Source organism: Chelon labrosus (assembly GCF_963514085.1).
Source record: "Chelon labrosus genome assembly, chromosome: 15".
In the NCBI taxonomy this organism is placed as follows: Eukaryota; Metazoa; Chordata; class Actinopteri; order Mugiliformes; family Mugilidae; genus Chelon; species Chelon labrosus.
The window spans coordinates 1,430,807-1,454,022 of NC_140348.1; the positions used below are offsets into that span (position 1 = coordinate 1,430,807).

Genomic DNA, 23,216 nt, shown 5'->3' on the forward strand with positions numbered 1-23,216 from the left:
GTTGCCAGACCTAATGATGGAAAATCTTATACTGAGGCTGTCTTAGTTTTTTTTTTTTTTTTTTCTCCAACAAACGGTCACGAGTTGACTCTACAGTGTATCACATCTGTGCTTGATTAACGCATAAGCAAACTATAAGGCTGCAGGAAGCTGTGCATAAGCTGTGTGTAACTGTGCACCTCGATGCTACTGGACAGGATATACTGTAGTTCCAAAATGTAACTCCACCTTCAACTTTGTCATGGAGTCAGTGTTTTTACAGGTCACCATTTTTTTATTTGCAGTTGCCTATAGTGTTGGCAAAGGAAAATGCGTTTGTATCAGAACGCATCCATACCATACCATTTATGGTGGAACATTGCTAATACATGAGACTGGTCAAAACTTTCTCCTTCATACCTTGATTCCAGTCGTAGGAATGATTTCAAAAGTCATGAGTCTAAAAGTCATGAGTCTAAAATCTTATACCACACGAAAAAGTTCCAGACTGGCTCAGATGTCTGTTACCCAGCTGTCTTTCCACCTTATGTCATCCCTTTGTCCTGTTCACATCCCTGTTACCTGCGCTAAAAGAGAAGGAAGAGGGGGATGCGGGTGAGGGCAGAAGAAAAGGAGGGCAGCTTTTAGCTTAGGACTGAAGTCAAGACAGTGGGATGAGCTGATGGAGAGAGGATGTGATTAGAACTCGGATGGAGAGAATGAGAGCAGAGAGGAAGCTTGGCGTCTGCAGTGACTCAGCATCAGGCAGTGGGATTCATTTCATTGGCTGTTCTTGGAGGACAGCAGAGGTGGAGGGAGGGAACAAGTGAACAGCTCTCTGACTCTCTCTCCTCCTCCCATGATTACCTCATCCCTTAGTTCTCCTGGGACATGACATAACTTACAGCTCTTTGTCTTCCTATTTTCTCTGCTAACCCGCCAAGTACTGTTTCTTCCTGGCTCCTACGCTCCATAAAATCAGTGCAGAATTTTAGATTTCTTTATCCAAGCATGGCTCCTTTTAAGGAGCCTAGAGATAAAGTAAGGAAGAAAGAAGAACCTGAGTGAAATCTGAAAAAGAAATTAATGAGATCTGTCACTACTGGAATGAAATATTCATATTGCTGGAGTGTGATTTATAGCAGTTGTAATTTTCTCTGTGTGTCAGTGGTTCCAAAACAAGCCTCGCCCTCACAGTTACAGTATGTTGGGCTCAAACTACAGATGTTTCTGGACAATTTATCTCCAAATTCAGATTATCTGGTAATGTGAGGGTTTACAGATCCAGTCTTAAGGCCCAGACAAACCAAGCTGGGTCTAGGACTAGCTAGAAAGAGCTACAACTACAGAGCTGGCCTCTCCTGAATCATGCTGATCTCCACTGTCGATTCAATGTTTTTCCCTGCCCACCTCTGTGATTGACTTAATGCTTGCTTTCAGGCTTTCAGGCTGTGGGTTGAAAGCGTCTTGCAACAATTTTGATTCATTCTCATTGAAAATTGAAACTGAAAATCGACACGTGTCACAGCGTGTATTTCATGTTCACATTTTTTATACTACCCAACTAAACACGTGCATTTTTACATAATAACTCCAGAAAGTCTGGAATTGACACCTCAAGGTTATGTTAGAGTTGAAGCATATTCTCTTGTTGTATTCTCTCCTTGTGTAGTCTGGTCTGGTGTCCCGTGAAAACCCAGAGCAGTTGATCATTGCCTTAGAACCTGAAGCAGCATCAATCTATTGCCGCAAGCTTCGTCTCCACCAGATGGTGGACCTGGCCTCCCAGACCACCCAGAACGGCTTCAGCCCCACTGAGAACGTGGGGAGCGGAATGAGCCAAGGTATGTTCCCCTAACACTGACATCAAGTGGTTCTGATGACTGGTTGATTCATTTTCTGTGATGTTTTGATGATACATTACTTACCACCTCTGACTCCAAGCTTCATTTCAGTAATTGTGTACTGTTATCCAGATTTGTCTGTGTAAAGTTTCTCTATCAGTGCCGTGTACACATTTGTACTGACATTGTAACATGCTGTGTTTCCTCCTGGTGAATGTTGCTGTTTTTAATAGTGTCTCCAGGCCATGGTAAAACTGTTTACTTTTTTAATTCAGACACTAATGCATGAGGGTACGATGACACCTTCACCTACCTTGTGTTTTAACCATCACATTTCAACTTGCTTTTGCTTCTTTTCTGAGATTCCGTCCTATACAAAAGAACTTGTCTTTAAATATAATATGAAAATCAACAATGATATGAAACAGATATGAATGTAACAAACTGGTTAAAACATAGACCGTAATGGTGGACAGCACATCACCTCTTTATCCCATTATACAAAAATGAACACACAAAATCTCAGAAATGGGCACTGCTGAATCAGACTCTATGCAGTTATGACCCAGGAGTATAGACATGGTATCAAAATCCTGCCTCTGGCCTGGCCCAATTGAGTATTACTTAAACTGGGCACAGCTGTGGGAATCCACTGAAATAATAATAATTTACAGTTCAACACAATCCTTATTTATCTCATACTGCCTGTGATCCAGTCTTTCTGTTCAGTCCCTGCCTGAATATGGGCAATATTGGCAATTCTCTAAAAGCCCACTATCTTATTATTTGCAGACTTCAGCTTGTGTCCATCACTGCATACTCGTTCTGTTGTAAAGGTTATGAAAGCAAACTGTATTAAATTCAGTAAAACTTTATTAGACACGTTACATAAGCCAGTGCCTGGACTTCCCAAAGTAAGCCGTTAGGTAACATAGCAAGGAAAAACTCCCTTTAACAGGAAGGAATCTTGAGCAGAACCCAGCTCATACGGAGGGACCCATCTGTTAGAGGCTGGCAGGGTACAGAAACTGAAAACAAGGCAGGTCAAACAGAAGAGAAAAGAGAATGAGAAGAGAGACTCAATTATAAGCGATAAACACTGAGCAGGTTGGTGAGGTCAAGGCTGCTGCAACAAAGATTACAGCACGGTGTCTCTGTTTGGCTAATATTACACTCATTGCTTATTGTTTGACATAATAGTGCACGTTTGAGTGCTGGAGGTTCCTATGTAACTCCTCAAGCTCTGCACAATATGGAAAATCTGAACTGTGCAAAAACTCTGTTGAGTATTCCAGTAATTCAGAGTTCCGTCTGATAGGTCACACGTTTGCGTACTGATTGTGAATGCAGGGCATTTATAAATAATTGGATTTTTCTTATTCGCATCTCACTCAGGTGGTGATGCAATGGAAGTAAAGAAATAAAGAAAAACAACATTGGGCACCTTTTTTAAACATCAGTAAACAGCCTTTAATTCAAGGGATGCAATACTTTCCAAGTCAGAATATCATTGCTGTCAATCAGTCTTCGGTCGTTATTTTAGTAAACAGTAAATTCTGAATATTTCAGAGATTAGTCTGACACATGAGAAGCAGCAAAAGCAAATACCCACTTCTACTTTCTTTTTTCCCCACACGTTTTTCACTGCTATTCATGACCATTACCACCAAAACTGAGGATTTACAAGGTTTACTTCAGTCTTTTCTCTAGTCACCACAGATACACTAGTAAAAACACAATGTCTTCGTTTATTTAATTGTTCTGTTTTGTTCCCTTGCCTATGAATGTGTTTGTTCATGTTGTAGCCCTTAAAGAGGTGTCCTTTCCTTAGCTGCATGACATTAAAACAAAAAACATTAAGCAGTAAAGAAGAAAAACAAGTCAAACCTAATGCAACCTGGAACTAAATGGCTGGCTCATACCAGTGTAAAATAAACTGCAATAGTCCAGACTGGAATTAATAAAACCAAGAGTGGCATTTTCAAGGTCTTCAAAGGAAGGAAAATGTTTGACCTCAGACAAACCTTCTCATTTAAACCAGCTGGTCTTTAGTAATGATTTAATCTGCAAATTTCCAACAAGGTCAAAAAAATAAGAATTAATAATCACACCAAGATTTCATACGTAGGGTTCCATGTTGGTGAAGAGGGATCAGTCAGATTAGACTTAAACCAATTTTGAGCTGTGTCATAGATATTGACGCACTGCTCACGAAGCCACCAGCATCAGCAGTAAATACAGGGTCATTGACAACTCTGTCCTTTAGTGTGACCTTAAACCCAACTGAGAAGTGTCACGGGTGTTACCACTTAGGGAGGACTGTAGTTGAGTAAAACGCAAATAAAATATAGGATTGTTCAACTATTGCAGTGAATTGCAACTTATTTTTAGTAAGTGTTCCTTGCAGCCATAACATTATTTTATTCAGGCACGACTTTAAAATGTCATGTGCAACATTATATTATAATTTTGCTTGCTTTTCTGCATTGTTGATGGAGTGCTATCTGGATGATTTGCGAATTCTTAAGCATGAGCAGTCTCACAGTATGATACAATGGTATGGCTAGCAAAGATAAACCCATATTTAGTAATCTGTCAAGCTAGTATAAGCAGCTCATGTCTTTTAGAGTCGATGTCACAAGAGAAGCAATCAACTTTGAACACACTGCTGCATTTTTCTTTTGGCTTTGATGAGCATTCTTGTTGATTCCTCTTCTGTCTAAAAGGCCTAACTGCAAGCGATAGATTTTTCATTTGTCTTTTCTACTAGCTCCTGGCTGATATTTCTTTGTACTGTTTGTACGATTTTATAGCGATAAATCTACTTAAGTATCTTCTTGAAATATTCTGCAGAACATGTTACTTCATAGCTGTCCTGGGAGGTAATTGCTGTTGGTCTGATTATGTTTCTGGAATGTTTGACTGACTTAATGCTAACGGTAGACCTCTCTCATGCCCTCTGCACAGTTAATGTGAATTGGAGAGTTGTCCTTCCTTTTCTGTATTGTTTCCTTTATGTAGGAGGAAATGTCCCTCTGACATTTACTTCTGCCAGGTCTTCCTGCTATTAGCCAGTCAAACTTAGGTCAGATGGCTTTAATGCCCTGCAGGTTAAACACCCTGGTGAAGTAGTTGTTTGTTGTCTGGTTGTTGTGGCAACAGTATTTTTTTTTTTTTTGCTTTGCACTTTTGCAGAAACATGTTTTCTCGTTAAAACTGACTCAGGAGGCTTTATGCTTAAACCTGATCATGGTGAAATAACCTTCCCATTCACTGAGCATGAATATAGAATCATGAAGCTGCTGCGATAGCATGACGGTTGACTTTGACCAAGATTTTGTATTTTAGTAAAACAAGTACATTCCTTATAACGTTTAGCACCTGTCAGTGTTATCTCATAGACTGTCTTGAAGTACCTTAAACCAGTCACCTTGATTGCACGATCAGAGTTGAGAATCAACAAAATCAAACCAATGCCCAGCTCCACTTAGACTTTCCTTTTTTGCATCTGTGTAGTGCTGTCTGCTCTACATACAGTCACTTCAGAAATGTTTCTTTAGAACATTTCTCCTTTGCATGAAGTTTTGTCATTAGGTTCCATTTTAAATGAATAAAACTTACATTGTACACACCAATCTGCATTCAGTAACCAATAATGACTGGTAACTTTTAGAAATCTTTGCAAATTGTTCACATAAGTCAAAAACTGCATCTCTCATTTACAAAAGTATTCAGACACCGATCAGGCATAACATTATGACCACCTTCCTAATATTGTGTAGATCTCCTTTGTGCCTCCAAAATAGTTGTGACTCATCAGAGAATGGACATGGGCCTTCTGAGGGTGTCCTGTGGTGTCTAGTGACAGAATGTTGTTAGTGGAGGCCTTTGGGTCCTATGGGTTGAGGGGAGGGGCCTCTGTGGATCATCTTGATCAGTTTGGGATCTAGTAAATTAGGCCAGGTCAACACATTGTGCTGTTCTTTGTGTTTTTTGAGTTGTTCTTAATAATAGTCACACGCTTGTCAGTGTTGTTTACTTCTCCTGTCAGTGGTTTTAATGTTATGGCTGATTGGTGTAATTCAGTACTTTGCAGAATCTCCTTGGACAGACATTACAGATTTGAGTTTCTCATTCATGCATGCAAACACTGACAGACTGAATGAAAATCTACTGTCAACTACCTTCTTCAGGTCTCTCCAGATGTTAGCTTGGTCAATTAAAAACTCAATAGAAACTGTGTCGGTGACCAGAAATATATGGGTCTAGCTGGATGTCTGGACTGTAGCTGCGCCACTCATGTACAGTCTTGTCTGTCTTGGCTGTATGCCTTGGTTTACTGATAGCTTCTTGCTAGCATTGAGCAATTTCTCCGGCCTAACATTGTAGCATTGTCAAGCAAGTTTTCTCTAAGGACATGTTGCAGCAGTCTTTCTTTCCACAGTTCTAACCAGTTTCCTTTTCCTCTGCTGCTGAAGCACCTGCATAGCATGATGCTTCCACTGTCATGCCTCACCAAAGTTTTATCATTGAGGCCTTTAAAGCGCTGGTAAATAAGAGACTTCAGCTTTGATTTTGCATAAATTCACAAAAAGGGCCAATATGTTTTCACTTTGTTGTTATGGGTTTCTGATTCTAATATATATCTAATAAAATCTACAAAACTATGCAGAAAGCAGGAAAGAGGTGTTATACTTTCTGAAAGGTCTGTACACTGGTATTGGACAGGCAAATGATGCATTTAATACTCGTTTAAATCCAGTGATTTGATATCCATTACAGGTTGGGTAACAGGGTAGGAATGAGACTTGCTCGTAGTGCAGATACGTGTGCACCTCAGCCTGCTGCTTGTCTCACCCACCACTGTATATGAGCTGCACAGCTTCACAGCAGAGCTTCACGCCTCTATCACACTCACCAGAACATTCTCTTTCTGTTAACAACCAGCTAAGGAGCATGTACGGCGCAACCGGCAGAGCCGCACCTTTTTGGTGGAAAATGTCATAGGGGAGCTTTGGTCGGAGCTGGAAGAAGGTAGAGTCTTTCACTTCTTTTACTCATCTGTTTTGACTTTCTTTTCCTCCTCTTGCTGTTTTCTATGTTGCTAATCTGTCAGATTAGGTACTAGATTTTAGATACATTTTGAGAGTTATAGAATGTTGATTTCTGGTAAAAGACATATGTAGAGAAAAATCAGGCTGTAAAGAATGATTTTTTAAAATGTCATCATATTTCTCAGGTTTTTTAGTAGTCCCAGTTATCCAAATGTAATATTAAAAGGCCACGCATGTCAAACCTTAAGTTGGAAGACAAACCAAGGATGAGCAATAATTAAATATCTGTTGTAATTATCACAGTGTACAGACTAAAACACTAAGTATTTTGTATTTGTGCACAGTTTTCCTGTGTCGTGAGAAATTCAAAGCAACATTTTTAATCCTCTCATCCTCCATTTGACCGTAAAATAAGCTGTTTCAAGTTACAGCTTAAGCTTTTATTTCTCTAAAATAATGTCAGGGGCATAAAGGAGGAGATAAGTCAAAAATCAAAAAAATAGCCTATCAAGTACGCTTTGCTTGACCAAGAGAGAATACAGTTTTCCAACACTTTCACACACACAGCAGTCCACCTTTTTGTATCATACCGCTGTGCAATTTGTGCATCTTATACACATAATAAACTGCAGTGTTCATGGTTCTGACAACAGCAGCAGTGACAGTGAGCCTTTGTTTTAACAGAACAGCTAAGTACCAGTAATTATTAAGATGTCTCAATACTCTGGAATAAGTAAAATCTAGTCTGCCATAGTAAATAAATGGTCTGCTATAATTTAAATTATCAGACAATGAGTGGTTATTGCATAGTGCATATTGAGGATGTAACACAGGCATTGGACAGTAGGTGTCCGAAACTGATTGCACTTACATAAATGCATAGATACATAAAGCTTAAATAGAGAGGGCACAAATACATACACACAGCCTATTAAAAGTAACAGTCCTGCTGTCATTCATTTCATTGACAGATTATAGAGTTCATGTTTTTTTTTTTTTTTGGAAAACATGTTTGTTTTACCCTATTTTCCTCTTTACATGAATAAGACTCGTTACACTGATTCACTACCCCTTAACCCAGATGGATTAGGGGTCCAACTACAATCTTCGTTTTAACTGCTTTCATGGGAGCATATAACTCAAGTCCTGTTACTACCTGTTTGATCACCTGACTGCCTGTTTTGGTGCCCTATTGGATTGTACATTGTTGCCATAACTGGAAGAAATGTTGGCCAGTCTCATGATGGGTCATTAAGTACCACTGTATGAACAAAAAAAAATATTTTAAAACTATGCTGAGATATATGCCTTAAAACTGATATTAGCAGGAAACTTCCCTGCTAGCTACTGTCCTTCAGATCATCTGTAGAACACTAGACAGCTGAAACATTATATGATTCTGAAGAAAAGCAGCATGGTAGACAATGGGTCAGTTGAATCCAATTTTATGTACATAGCATCAATGACAATACAGATTGTCTCAAGACACTTTACTTGGTGTGACTTGGTTGTTTTCGTCCTCTAAAAGGTTAACCCAAAATGTAAAAATGAATTTAGCATCATTCTGACTGCAAATTAGTAACTGAATCCAGTCGGACAGCAACGGACACATTGTGTTTGTGTATCTATGTATCTATGTATGTATGTATGTAATACAAATGGGACTTGTATTAGTAAAGTTACCCACCTTAAGCTTCACACTGACACTGGGTTCTTTGAGACTTTGGATATGTTTCACTGAGGGAATCATCTGAAGTCTGAAATGTCAGCTACTGCTAACCATCTTTAACCTCATCCACCTTGTCTTCTTTCATCGCCTCAACACTGGGCTCATGACAATATAGCCACCAATTATGTAGCTGAGCAGTACTGTCAGTGGCCTAGTTCACTGAGCTGTTAGAATTGCATCCAACCTCCGTTGAGAATGTTTGCACAGACAGCAGAGTGGTATGAGATAGGTGGCAGTGGTGGCATGTCAGAGCAGTGAGCCCTGCCTTGTGTCTGAGCTTGGTGTACACTGTGTTCCATTTCTGTATTTCTGTGCAGGTGACCGTTATGTGGTGGTGGACTGTGGCGGAGGTACAGTAGACCTGACTGTCCATCAGATTCGTCTTCCAGAGGGACATCTAAAAGAGCTCTACAAGGCCTCAGGTAAACCCAAGACACATACATTTTGCAGCTGAAATTTCAACTTATTTTATTTTATTCACAAGCAAAACCACCTCCTCTCCTAGGTGGTCCCTACGGCTCTATTGGGATTGACTATGAATTTGAGAAGCTGCTGTGTAAGATCTTCGGGCAGGATTTTATTGACCAGTTTAAGCTAAAGAGGCCAGCCGCCTGGGTGGATCTCATGATTGCATTCGAGTCTCGGAAGAGAGCAGCAGCTCCGGACAGAACCAACCCCCTTAATATTAACCTGCCCTTTTCCTTTATTGACTACTACAAGAAGTACCGGGGCCACAGTGTGGAGCATGCACTGCGCAAAAGCAAGTGAGTGCAAAAAGAAATCCAGCGACCTTGATCTGTCATGTTGGAATGTGTCTGTCTGTGTCTGTCTGAGCCTGAACTGCCTAAACTTGAACCTAAACTTGACTGATCAGAACTGTTGTCATTAAAAAAAACATTAGAACATAATAGTTAATATTTTATTTTATTTATTTACTGCCACCTGTCACTGTAAGACTAATCAAGATATGCCACATTGATATAGGCTAGAGCATGTGGGGGCAGGATTGATAGTTTGACAGGATGACTCTGTCTCTGTCATCATGCTGGCATTGTTTTAAAGGGAAGGCAAATAGTTATAAGATGTACATACATACCAGATACCAACTTATTAATCATACATTAATTATACATTGTAAATTATATTAAATTGCCAACAAAACATGTTAAAGTAGCCTACTGGATGGAAGGCAGTGATTCAGCTACATCATCTGAATCACGGACAAACATTCTCCCACTTATGTTGTTATTTTTTAGTTATGAAATAGATCAACATAAACCAGAATAACACTTTCTCAACACTTTTTCTGTATGTGCTACTTTCCATTAATGATCACATATTTTAAGGACACACACAGAAAGCTGCTGACTTGCATGTGCCTTATTTTTCAGTTAGCATATTGCCTGTTTTCTGAAGAAATACAGTTCTTTGGTTATCTGCTAAATAATATTAAATGTTTGAACTTTTATTCAAACCTAATTATGACACATGTTAGCATTGTATCTGTGAATAAAGGAAGCCTTTCAAAGTTTACCGTTTCCTTACTGATACTATTCAACAAAAGTTCAGATTTATTCAGTGTAGAAATGTGTTGTTCACCACACATACTTTCCAGATTTGGTACAGTACGTCAGTGAGAACTAATACATTTTAATGTAACTAAATCTTAGCTTCATGAAGATTACAATATTTGGCTTTTGTGTAAAGTAACTGAGAGAGCTGTTGATTCAACTGTGTTTACATTTTGGAGGCTGTGGTTTGTAGTACTGTTGAGTTTTATAGTGTTGTATTGCATGCTGAGACATGTTTCTATTATTTTTGTAGTCAGTGGGTAAGGCAGAATAACAGAAACATAGTGTTTAATTCAATCTAGTTTAACAGCACCACAAACTACATCCTCCAAAATGTTCATCCAGTTGAATTGTACCTTTCTGAAGCTATTTCAGCATAAACTGGACTGACTATGATGTGACAGGAAACCCGCGCAGGCATAGGGAGAACATGTAAACTTAGCAGAGAAAGACACAAGCTGGCTTGCATTTTCAAACTGCAATACTGTGATAAAGTGGTGCTACAAAAAACGGAGCACATAAGCACACCCATGAAACAGGATATTTAATAAATTTAATATCCGTTGTGGCTGTCCAAATTCCAGGTTTAATTTACGTGATATATCTGCTTTGCGCTTTAATTGAAATGTACCTGCTGTTGTTTTTAAACGGTGCTTTAATTTAAAAATATTATATATTTTATCTCTTAGTTTTTAACTTCTGTTCTTTTTCCTTTTAACACGCATGTTTTGTTTGTATGGACATTCACACATGTTATTGTCCACCACATATCCCCTAGAGGCTTTCATTCAACATAATGTGTTGATTTTTCTCTCCTCTTCTCTACAGTGTGGACTTTGTTAAATGGTCATCTCAGGGGATGCTGAGGATGAATCCAGATGCCATGAATTCCCTCTTTAAGCCCACAATAGACCATATCATCCAGCATCTCAGTAAGCTATATTTGTAACACACAGGCAGACACATACAGTACTGGCCTGGAAGGTAGACCAACTTCCTCGCCCACACATTTATTTGTAGTGGACATTTGCTCTGGAGTGGGTCTGGCTGGAATTGATCATGTTCTGGCAAAGATCTGCCCGGCTGATCAGATCGTTCAGATGGGCTTTATGTGGTGCTGGGCAGAAAAATAACAGCAATGTAGTCAAATTATGTACTCTGACTGCAGTGGAGTTGAATTAGTTTACAACAAAATGGCTTTGATTGGTTGTATATACGCCCCATAATAAAATCCAAATGGAGTGGTCAGACAGACAGTAAGATCACCCCAGGGGTCAGGGTTATCAAAACCAGTGATGATCCTAACTCCGGGGGTGGGTCACAGAATGCTTACTCATAATGTGCACCGACTCCACCAATATCAAATCTCCCTCCACACTAAATTAAAAAGTTACAATCTGGAAGCCTTGAGCATTACCATTTCATAGTGTAACATGACTGACCTGTTTACAAACTGCCATTTATACTCGGCAGTCTGGCTCGCTCTGTAAAAATGCCACCAAAACGTTAGTCGCCGCTGTGTCTTTTTTGTCATTCGGGTTCATTTTTGTCTCTACTTCCTTCTTCACTTGGCGACAATGGCGACTGAAACTTTCGAAATTAGGGTTTTTGAAATTTCCGCGAAATTCAGCCTAAATGGCACAACTTATGTCTGTATTCCAGGCTTTGTCAGTTAACCTTACAGATTCTTTATTGATCCAAAACAATCAATATGAAAATTTCGGAGAGTGCAAACACACTACTACTACGTTGACCAATCACAGCTCTTGCGCTCTGCGTTGCCAGTGTCTGCATTGTTGACTTAACCTAGAAGTATAAACCTCCTGTGAGTCTAGAAAATGTAAGGTTAAAAGTACAGGCAGCACAAGAACAAGACCACAGTTTCTGTGATTACAAATCCAAGTTGTGCAAAGGGCTGACATAACTGACTGACAGTCTAAGCCTAATAGAGGTGAGCATTGAATCCATTTTGCCCTGCCATGGCTGGGAAGAGTTGAATAGCCATATGTGACAAGGACAGAGAGTTCCTCTGTGTATCTGTGGAGATAGTCTCAAATAGACTCCTCTGCCCAGTGAATGTACTTTGCTGAAGATGGTACAGATTTAATCCATTGTGGCCAGTGTAGGGATGTATGTGTGTGTGCGTGGCTTCTTGTTCAGCTATCTTTCCGAGGACCAGAGTGAGGACATTTGTGCAAAGTGGGGACACATTGGCAGGTCCTCACTTCTTTACCAGACTGTTTGAGGGTTAAGACTCAGGTTGGGTTAGGAATTTGGTTGATATGGTTAGAGGCTAGGCAGTGTCCTCACAAAGATAAACAAATGTTTGTGTGTGTGTGTGGGAGACTGAGAGAGAGAGAGAGAGAGAGAGAGAGAACTGGTGTATAAGGGGCAAACTGACATGTGCTTTGCAAATGTTTTGGCTTGTTTGTCTAAATGCAGCTAAACAGTTATTCTGAACATTCTGTTTTTTCTTCTAGCTGAGCTCTTTGAGAAGCCTGAGGTCAGCGATATTAAGTTCCTGTTCTTGGTGGGAGGTTTTGCCGAGTCGCCCTTGCTACAGCAAGCTGTCCAGAACATGCTTCAGGGCCGCAGCCGCATTATCATACCCCATGACGTGGGCCTAACCATCCTGAAAGGTGCTGTACTGTTTGGCCTGGACCCCAGTGTTATTAAAGTCCGCCGCTCGCCGCTCACGTACGGCGTGGGCGTCCTCAATCGCTTTGTGGAGGGCAAGCACCCGCCAGAGAAGCTGCTGGTGAAGGACGGCACACGCTGGTGCACCGATGTCTTCGACACCTTTATCGCCGCCGACCAGTCCGTGGCACTTGGCGAGATGGTAAAGCGGAGCTACACACCAGCCAAGCCTTCCCAGCAGGTTATTGTCATCCATGTCTACTGTTCTGAAAAGGAAACCGTGGGGTTCATCAGTGAGCACGGCGTCAGGAAGTGTGGGACACTTCGCTTGGATGTGAGTGGAACGGAAAGCACGGCAGCACGTAGAGAGATCCAGACGCTCATGCAGTTTGGTGACACAGAGATCCGGGCCATGGCAGTGGATGTGTCCACTGGACGCACTGTCAAAGCTAACATTGACTTCCTAAGCCATTAAGTAGGCCCTGAGAGAGTTTATGTTCCAGAATTGTAGGAATCATGCAGCTTACACACACACGCAGACACAAAATGAGAAGCAGATATTGAAAAGTCTTTATTGTTAATGTTAATCAGTCATAGTCACTTTCAGTTTAAGAGTGGATGGTAGACTAAATGAAAGTGTTGAACTTTACCTTAAACCCAAACATAGAAGAAGCCATGTTACAGCAAGGAGCTTATTTGCTGGGGCGCTCCATAGTGTCCATATGCTCAAAACAAACCCAGATACCCCACACTGAGGCTACAGCTTCATTGAGTTAGGTTTAAAAGCTCCTGACAGGAAAGATGAAAGCTTTGTTAATGTCTTATTAAACTCTCCATCACTTCTCAGCCATAATGTAGCATAGGAAAGCTTTTCAAAGTGAATCTCTGTGTATTCCAGAGGAAATGCTATTAATGCCACTTCATTCACAAATACAGACACAAAGTAATACTCAGTCAGAATGCTTCTTTCATGACACTTCATGTTACAGCAAGTCATTGTACATCATTACTGTTTCCGATTTATGCAGCATCTCCTTGTTCCATGTGTTCACTACAGAATGTGATAAAAGAATAAAACGGGCATAATAACATGCAAATACAATACGATAGTATGCTTTTCAGAAATCACATCAGCACCAGTACACTACAGTTCTGAGGACAATATCAAAAGTTTTGCATTATCTGCTCTTGAAGTACAGTGTAAACCATTTTCTAAAGTATACATTTATTTTTTATTTTCAGTCTCTACTGTATACTCCAGAAAGCGTTTTGTCATTAGTAATTTACTTAAGTGAACTTGCAGACTGCTAAGATTTTTGTTGTAGTTAATTTATTTCATGGAAGGCTTGCAGCAAGGAGTTGCATTCCAAATACCTGTCAGCTTGTGAAGCAGAGGGGCTAGTTGGTGTTGTCCTCTATGCTGACGAGTTTGCTATATCATAAAGATGTTCCATTTGTAGCGTGTTCATATCTGGGTATTACCCTATCAATGTCCGAAGTGCTATGTAAAACATATGAGCTGTGGAGGAACATGGGACCAAGAGTTCACTGTGGGGTGTTTTTGGCCAACTGTACTGTACTGAAATGAGATATAAACAACGGTATATAGTATCATCACCTCATAAAGTGGTTGGTTATCCTCATCCAAGCAACATTAATAATGATTTGAAATCATACTGAATTCAACTTCTTGTCAGTTAAGCTCTAGCTCCACAAAAAAAATGGGATTTTCAGCTACTAAATGCTCCACCGTGTTCTCTTTTCCTAACTGTCTGTCTGCTGTTGGGTGCTGGACAGGTAGTGCACAGATTTAGATTTAATTAAGCTATTGATTGGAAATATCTTCTAGCTGCTGTTGGATACCAGGCTAATGAAGGCTGAACCTGATTGTAACATTATGGGCCATAAATTGGAATTTTGCAGGGGGTTGTTACTATTTTTGTTCACATTACACGGTCATGTCATGTGTTATCAAAGCAAAAGTGTTGATAGGGAGAATAACATGCAGTTAGGTTTTGTTTTTGCTGGTGGTTAAATTAGCTTTGTAGAGCCTCATGCAGGGGGATGATGCTCTCATGGCAACATGTATTACAGACATTTGCAGAGACAAACTTAATAATAGAGCTTTGTTTTAATTTGATAGTGTTCATTCAAAAGAAGATTACCTGCATGGACAATGGCAATAAGTCATTTTTCAGTACCCCACAGTGTTGAAATGAGTCTAAATAACTGATTGGATGCAGAATCACCAGTATAGACCTTTAATATTATCCAAAGTTTAATCTGAATCATAGAATGTGAAACTTGCTGCAAGCTCAATTTAAAAAGCAAGAACAGCCACTAAATGGGGTTAAATGTTGCCTTTATTTGTGCATGCGTGTGCTTATTAGCTGGATCAAATGCTTCTTGCCCATTTGAATATTTTTGAATCGAGGTGTGGTTGCACATAAACGGTGCAGGCCGATTGAGATAAGAAAGTTTGTTTACTTCTGTAAATACAGTATTTAAATATTGTACAGATTTTTAGCAATGTTTCAGCAGCTTTAGAGCCTATTGCGTGTATACGTGTGCGTGTGTGTGCGTGCGTGCATTTGTGTGTTTGCTTTCATGTGGACACCACTCGACATTTTCTTCTCACCAGCCATAGCATGAGAGGCCAAGGCAGATTTGATTGCTGTGTTTGCTCAACCATTTAGTATGTTGCCTTACTCTTATACTTATTTTGCAATCTGTAAGGAAACTTGAATACCTCCGTCCTTAACAAAGCATTTCATTGAACAAATCTGCTGATAGTCAGTGCAGACGGTAGAAGAATCTGAATGTGTCCTGTCCCATTTTCCACCTGTCATGCAGAACCATATATTAATGAGATGAATATGAAAGAATTAAGTCTTAATTATGAGTGCCTAGTATGAATAAAATGTGATGTCAAGATTCACTCATCCAGTCAGATCATACAGTGCAGTCCTTCACCCATTTATCATATATTTACCTTTACACTACAGTGTGACTCCAGACATTATCACTAACTGTCTCACTAAGTGGGAGTCCACTGAAGGCTGTTGCCAAATCTCAGTGTGACTCAACATGTTAGTCTGACATCCTGGTGAAAAGAACTTCAGGTAGAATTAAAGGAACATTACTGTGAGTTCTGTATCATCTCAGTCGACCTCTGTGGGCAGCTAGGAAGGTGCAAGAACGATGGTAGAAGGAATCTTGGTCCTTGTAATGTAGTGACCTCAACATGCAGTTGGTACCTTTGGCTGTGGTTAATTTTTTTTCCGTGGCAAAATGTTCTTTTGTTGATGCTTCTTTTTTCACACAGCAGGGTTATATACATCTGGGGGAGACAACAGCTGATATGCATAGATTCAAACTTGTTACCTTTTGGCAAACGGGCATTTCCAAATTTAATGCAGGCTAACTTTAGCGAGCATACTTCATATTGGAATGTAACCGCTCTGCTGATAACCCCCCCAGGAGGTTCCCTTCCTTCCCACCCTCCTCCCTCCAGATGAATTTGCATTATTATAGCTTCCTCCATTTTGGACTCATCGTCATCACTTTGAATTTATGAGTCAGCATCTTAGTATATTTGAAACTAAGATAGCCCCTCCCTGCCTGAGCTCCCTCCAGCAGCCCATTTTATGGTCTTTCTAATCTTAGTACAATCATTTTTGCAGATGGCACACACGTGACAGTCTTTTCCTTCATGGTCCTGTGCAACAAAAGCTGTGGCGGTGCTGCTGATTGCTGCTTCACTGTCAGATTGTCTGTTTGATAAAGTTACTCACAAATATTTTGCGTGTGCTGAAGTCATCACAGTTCACCAGTGTTGAAATGAATATGAGAGTCCTGCAGATATTTTGCCTCCTTGAGTAAAATCTGGTGATTGCACTGACTTAGTGAAATAATTAGATTTAAGGGCAGAATCTTGCTGTCATAAATTTGCTGCAGTGGCCCTTACAAGTGTGTATACAGTAGATGACCATTAAGTGTCACCATGTCCAAACACAACTCAGTGAGAGAGGAAGCTGTTTATACTTTATGCTCTAAGCTAGGTCAGTAATTATGACGTATGTAGATGTGAAACATCATTTAAAGGGGCGACATGGCACCCTGATATGTTGACTGGAAGAAAAATTTAGTTGCTCAACCTGTTTGGCAAGACAGAGGCCAAGTAATCATTGAGCCATCAGTATTGATCAGTAATTTTGGAGGTCTTAATTGTAACCAGTTTAAAAGCCATTTTATAGATCCTTCATTTGAACTGTGAATTTAGACATGTCTCGCTTTTCTGTGTCACTGTACAAAGTTGCACAAACTTCAGTTCCCTCTGCTGTTTTCAGCACTCTTTCTGCAATGCACGTTTCGCATGTGTCGCATAGGAATGACTAAACAACAAGTTTATTACTGCTACTATTACACAAAATCAAGGTTAACCACTGATGATGGTGGTGATGATGATGATGATGGTGCTGGTGGTGGTGTTCTTCTCAGCTTTGTCACTGTGTTGGAGACTGGCCGGGCTGCTTTCTGGGCTGGGACTGTTAATACTCATACTTGATGGCAGCTCATAGCGAACATAGTAGAGCAACACTTCACATACTTTACTGGTAACTAACCTAATAACCCTTCTTTACACTGTGCTCGTGAGAGATGAATATCAAGTGGAAGGATCTAATAACACCATGTTTCTATTGTTTCCTTGCCTAGATGATTGCTATGTATTTTCCTTAACCTTGAGTATTATATGATGCACCGGGTACTGTTATGTAGCAGCTTTAGACTCAAAGCTATGATGATACTATATGAAGACATGTTTAGCTGACATTAGCTTGCTATTCTTGGGGTGTGGGGCGTCAATTTTGGCCAGTCAGTCTGAAGTCAAGCGGTTCAGTGGATGTGATTTGAGGTTGCAGTCTCTTCAGCTTGCATCGCATACGTATCTGCTTAGCACTAGAATATACAACAATTCTGAAGATTTTGCAGCTAAAATGACTGAGCTTGTAGTTAAGATCATCTTAGTCACTCTGGAACGCTACACAATGTACACACTTTGTTCCTTTAATCCTTTATTGTTGATGCAAATACAATTTGTTTCTTTTATCTTGAGTTAACTAAATGTCTTGTAATCCTGCAGTTTTCACACAATAATGGATGTATTTTGATCAATGCCAGGTCACCAATAAAGTGTATGTGTATTTCAACAAACCTTTCTCTGTGGTGTTATCTCTTCATTTCTGCTCAGTAATCCTTAATAATAATAATGGATTTTAATTGTGTTTAGGTCGCGGTGTCAAACCAGTATTCCTTCTGCCCTGAAACATTCGAGTGATATTTATAGTTTTGTTTATTCTTTGTTGTGGAAAAGTGTTTAAGAATCTCTGTACTATTAGTTTTGAAAAACTTTTCATTTGGTGATTGCACACCTAAAGGTATAGCTTGTCTTAAAACAATGGAGAGACGCTTCAATTCAGCAACTGAGTAGCTGAGTAGCAAACACATAGACACAGCTGATGTAACCTCTGACTGTGTGCTCTCATCTTTGGTGCCACCAAGTGTTTTAGAGCTCCATGCACTGTCGCTGCCTTAGGACCGGGTTGATACAGAGAAAGGCCCTCTTTTCTTGGAATTTGACTTTCGGCATCTTAGCTTAGATCTGATACATTCCACTATCACAGTGCAGCAAAGGAAGCAACGTTCCAGTAGAAACCTGAGGCACGGCCATATTTATAACATATATAGGTACGTTCCAGCTACATAAACTAAAGCCATGTAGTTTCACTGTTAAAGACCAGTTTCAGCTGAAGATTCTACACCACCACATCTCCTGGGGTTGATGACCTGAATCTGGACAGACGGTGGAATCTTAGTGAGGCAACGCTGCCACCAAGTGGATTCAGTGAGGATTGACACTGGAACGTTTTCAGTCTTTCAAATCGTCTATGTATTTGTATGTACTAAAACTATTTTGGTACTGATGGTGAAACACACACCATCAGCAGTGTATGAAGAGCTACAAAAGACCCCTGCGTTTGAAACTGTCACACCAACACACTCCCTTTATGAGGTTCAGAAGGAACCTAAGGATCTACTCTGTCTGTTATGTCAGTTCATGCAGGAGACATGATATTTATGGCTGCAGCAAATTTCAGTGTCTGTTTGTATTCACAGTTTATGAGACCTTGTTAATGGCCGTGCTGGAAATTCCAGTGTTTTTTTGAACAGATGATATCAGCACGGCTAACTACAATATCTTAACTGTTTGTCTCTTTGCTACTTAGTAAAGAACATTTTCTACATAAACAGCAGCCTTAACATGTTTAAGTGCCTCATACTGCCTCTCTATGGCAAGCCCCTGACATTAGCAACATGCTACATGAAACCAAAACTCTGAGCTACTGTATGTGTTTTGGATTTGAAGATAATTTACTGTTCTACATCAGCCAGAAAAAGAAAAATATGTTCATTCATTCATTCATCTTCTGTACCCGCTTATTCCTGTTCAGGGTCACGGGGGTCTGCTGGAGCCTATCCCAGCTGTCATCAGGCGAGAGGCAGAAAAATATGTTTTTAAATAAAATATGTGCATTGTGTGTATTGCTTGCCACAAATAGGGGAATTGGGATGAGCTGGATGAGTTACATATATTTATCCAGTCCTTATATAATATGGCGTCCACTTTGGGACACATTCCAAAGATCCTCTGTTTTTCCTTGGTTTTTCTGATAAATTGTAAGTCAATTTGTACCCTAACTGAAAAACAAACAAACAAAAACAACTCTTTTTGTCGTTTCTACTGTACTTTGTAGGTTAAAGGAACCATTTTCTATTAAACTCACAGTATTGTTTTCCTTTAGTTCTCTTCAAACACCCCCATCCGTGATTCACCCAGCAGAATATGAAACTAAACACGGGCACTTTTTTAGTAACCAGAATACATTTACACACTGAGTGTATTATTCTTTCAGAAGTGGAGGTAGAGAGCCACTCAACCTTTTACAGGGCAAGGTTGTTTTTAGTTTGGACGTGCTGTATGTGTACGTGTCGGGGTCAGGGGAAGGGGACTGTGGAGATAGTGTGACAGGGTTGGATAGGTGTGGCCGATTTCCCTCAAATAACTATGAAGTACAGTAGTTGCCACGGCAATCTGGAGGGACCCAAACTCTTCAAGTGGCCCTTTAGTTACCAGCTCGACTGCCCTCCCACATACACGCTCTCTTCCAGTTAATGGCAGGGTTCAAAGCTACATGACTAACCAATGAAATCATAGGACAGTAACAGGGGGCTTGACACGCTCCGAGCTTGTTAAAGCTTCGCTCGGCTGAAAACAGACGGAATGTAACTTCATTAAAATTTGTTTGTTTGAATTGAATATTTGTGTAACCTCCTTAAGTGTTCGGGTGTAAAGGTACACCCGAACACTTAACATCCACACACACTCTCACTCTTGCCCACCCACCTACAAACACTCTCTCTCTCTCTCTCTCTCTCTCTCTCTCTCTCTCTCTCTCTTTCTTTCACACACACATGCACGCATACACACAGGCTGGTGTTGACTCAGTGAGACCAAGTTGTCGATTAGCGGTGCTCATTCTCGCCAGCGAGGCTTGAGTCACAGTGGAAACAGTCCAGAGTTACAGGCTCTTCAAACCAGTAAGTGAACACAGAGCTGTTCTAAAACTTACCTCCATGACAGTAAACCTACAACACACAGCCAGCAATCATACACAGATAGATATTAATACACCCATTGCCTCACATACCACAGCATTAGAACCCATACACATGTGGGATTTGATGAAAAACTGAACTCTATTGAGTTCTATTGTATCACAACCATTGTGTTTTCTGACTCTCTAATTTTAGATTGTTAATATAATGCTGATGCATATTTAAGTGTCCGTTTTTTGGACAAGTTTCGTTTTAGTGTGTGACATTATGATGACTAGAAGTTGCCATGCCAACCGCTGCGTGAAATTGTCCATAGGACCGTGACAAATGTAATAAATCAGTACAGTGTATAAGCCAACATTTCTGTGTAACTGGTGGAGGTAGAGCAGAGTGCAGTATTAAATGAAAACGCAAGTGAGTCTGATGGAAGTGTGGGCAGGTCATTGATAACAAGGCGCCGCGTGGCTCCACTCTCACACTGTACTGCACAGACTCTGGCTCCGAACACGCAAGACGGTGCCGCCCATATACCCGGGAAACTAGCATCAGTTTGGCCAGTGCAAGGAAGTGGGGACGCATTGTCCATATTTATATACAGTCTATGAGTAGGACACATTAGCTATGATCAGTCTGTTTACATTCATGTTCCATATCTAAATACACTTACATCAGTGTCTATGCACAGTAAAAAAATAGAACTACTGGATCCAGTTCCTACTTTACATGGATTGTATGTAATAAAACCCAAAAATATTTAAATTCTTCGCTTTTTCTGTGCAAATTGCATATGCATTAAAACAGGAGCAAGCTGCAACAGCAGTTCTCTTTACCTATGAATTGATCTTTTTGTCCAAATTTAGGAAAAAGAAGGCACATATTTCAGACACATTTTCTTATTGCACAGGCCTGTCACAGAGTTTATTGTGACACAGCACCTGGGTACTTGATGTGGAATGCTATTGTTGGCATTTGATTCCAAGGCAAGTGAAATCTGTTTCCACAGTGATGTTTATTGTGTCTCACTTTCATCAGAACTCAACCTTACCAGAGTGAATTATGTCTGCTACAGAGGCTTGGAGTTCACCTTGCAACCACTGTGCCTGACCAAACACAGAGCGAATGTTTACAATGAATCAGTATCTCAAACTTTAAATATATATATATATAAAAAACAGTCTTTGAACTATGAAAATGTATGGAATCACATACTTTGAAAAACACTGCAGTAGTCGTCTTCTCAAACAGTCAAATATCAGTGCAAAGCAACCTCAGCACAAAACAGTCAGTGTGTGCTTTAAAAAGTCTGCACCGAGCCTGTCTGAAAGAGCCGTCTCTATTCAACCTCCCTCCTGCTCACGATAATAGATTCCTTTGTGTACTCTCATATTATTTCTGAATCCATTTATTATGAAGGTCAAAACATATTGTGGTATTCAAAATAGTTTTATTATGGAAGTCAAATAGATTTAACCTCTTCATATGACTTCTTTGGGAAGATGGTGAACAAATCCTTAAAACCCTTTGGCAGTTTAGTGTGTCTGTGCTCCTTTTAGCTTTGCCCCATATACCGAAACATCATTTAACAGAATATATGCTTTTGAACATTTCCGTCTTGATTTTGCTTCAACTTTGCCCTAACAGCCGTCATGTGATATTTTTCTTAACTGTTTTTGACGGCAGCGCAATTCCAGCAAACGGCCAGGGGTTAAGTTTGTTGTGTAAGCTTTCCTCAGGGGAGCTATTTTTCTTTTGCCACCTACATCTATACCTCACTAATTCATAACCTGTCTTTAAATGCTTTGTTAGTAACAATGCCACCCCCGAAGCTGCTGGCTTAAAGATCAGAAAAGAAGCGCTGTCATTCGCAAATTTCGTCTGACAAACACACATAATTACAGGAATTAGCCCGCTATTTTGTCATTAGCCTTCACTTTCAATGAGTCAATAATGAAAAGAGAAACAAGAGTCAGAGACAAAGACGGATGTCTTTAGAGGATTTCAAGACACTTTCTCCCCCCACCTCTTAGCCCACACATTCAATTTGCTGTTTTATTAATATTATTAATGTAGTCAAGCTTCAAGCTTTGAAGCCAAGAGTTTTCTTTCTGATTGGTATTGTGTGAGCACTGATGGCTCAGCTCAGGGGAAGTCAGAGTGATTTCAAATGCACTTTGTTAGTGCCATGATGAAAATGGCAGCTCGCCTTTTTAAAGCCGTATATTTGCAAGCGTGATTATGGGGTGTGTGTTCAAATAAATGAAGCCAAAACAATGACACACAATCAGGACTTCATAAGCCCAGGAAAGGCCACGGACAGATTAATAAGTGCTTTGTAGACACACACGCGCGCGCGCACACACACACACACACACGCAGATACATGCATACACATGTACACACGTACATGCAAAGGACTTTTGGAATTACAGATATATGTGACACATTAGACAAGATTTTTTCCAGGACCATTCTGTATCCAAATGAGCAGGAGAAAGCAGAGACCCCACCATGTAATTTACTGTTGATTTGTGTTTGCACAAATGGAGTCTGATGTCTTTCAACATTAATAAGGGTAATATTTACCCTCTCCTTGTCCTGACAGGCCTTGGCAGTGAGGAACAGCTAGCTTTGTGAAGCCAGAGAAAGACAAGGGACGTTAACAGTCGGACATGTGAAGTATCCCTCGTACTGCTGCTCCCACTGAGCCTGTTAAACTGACAGTAAT

General features: G+C 40.1%; 1 protein-coding gene across 1 annotated transcript in view; it reads left to right on the forward strand.

Moving 5' to 3' along the window:
• hspa12a (heat shock protein 12A) overlaps window positions 1–16,470 on the forward strand; it is a gene marked incomplete at its 5' end in the record, with an annotated part of 40,493 nt that extends 24,023 nt beyond the window's left edge. The window contains 6 exons of the mRNA XM_084561679.1: window positions 1,652–1,823; window positions 6,771–6,857; window positions 8,924–9,028; window positions 9,112–9,370; window positions 11,006–11,109; window positions 12,658–16,470. Of these exons, the coding sequence (XP_084417805.1) occupies window positions 1,652–1,823; window positions 6,771–6,857; window positions 8,924–9,028; window positions 9,112–9,370; window positions 11,006–11,109; window positions 12,658–13,289 (1,359 nt within the window). The 3' untranslated portion in view covers window positions 13,290–16,470. The remainder of the gene's footprint in view (window positions 1–1,651; window positions 1,824–6,770; window positions 6,858–8,923; window positions 9,029–9,111; window positions 9,371–11,005; window positions 11,110–12,657) is intronic.
• Window positions 16,471–23,216: the final 6,746 nt, after the last annotated feature.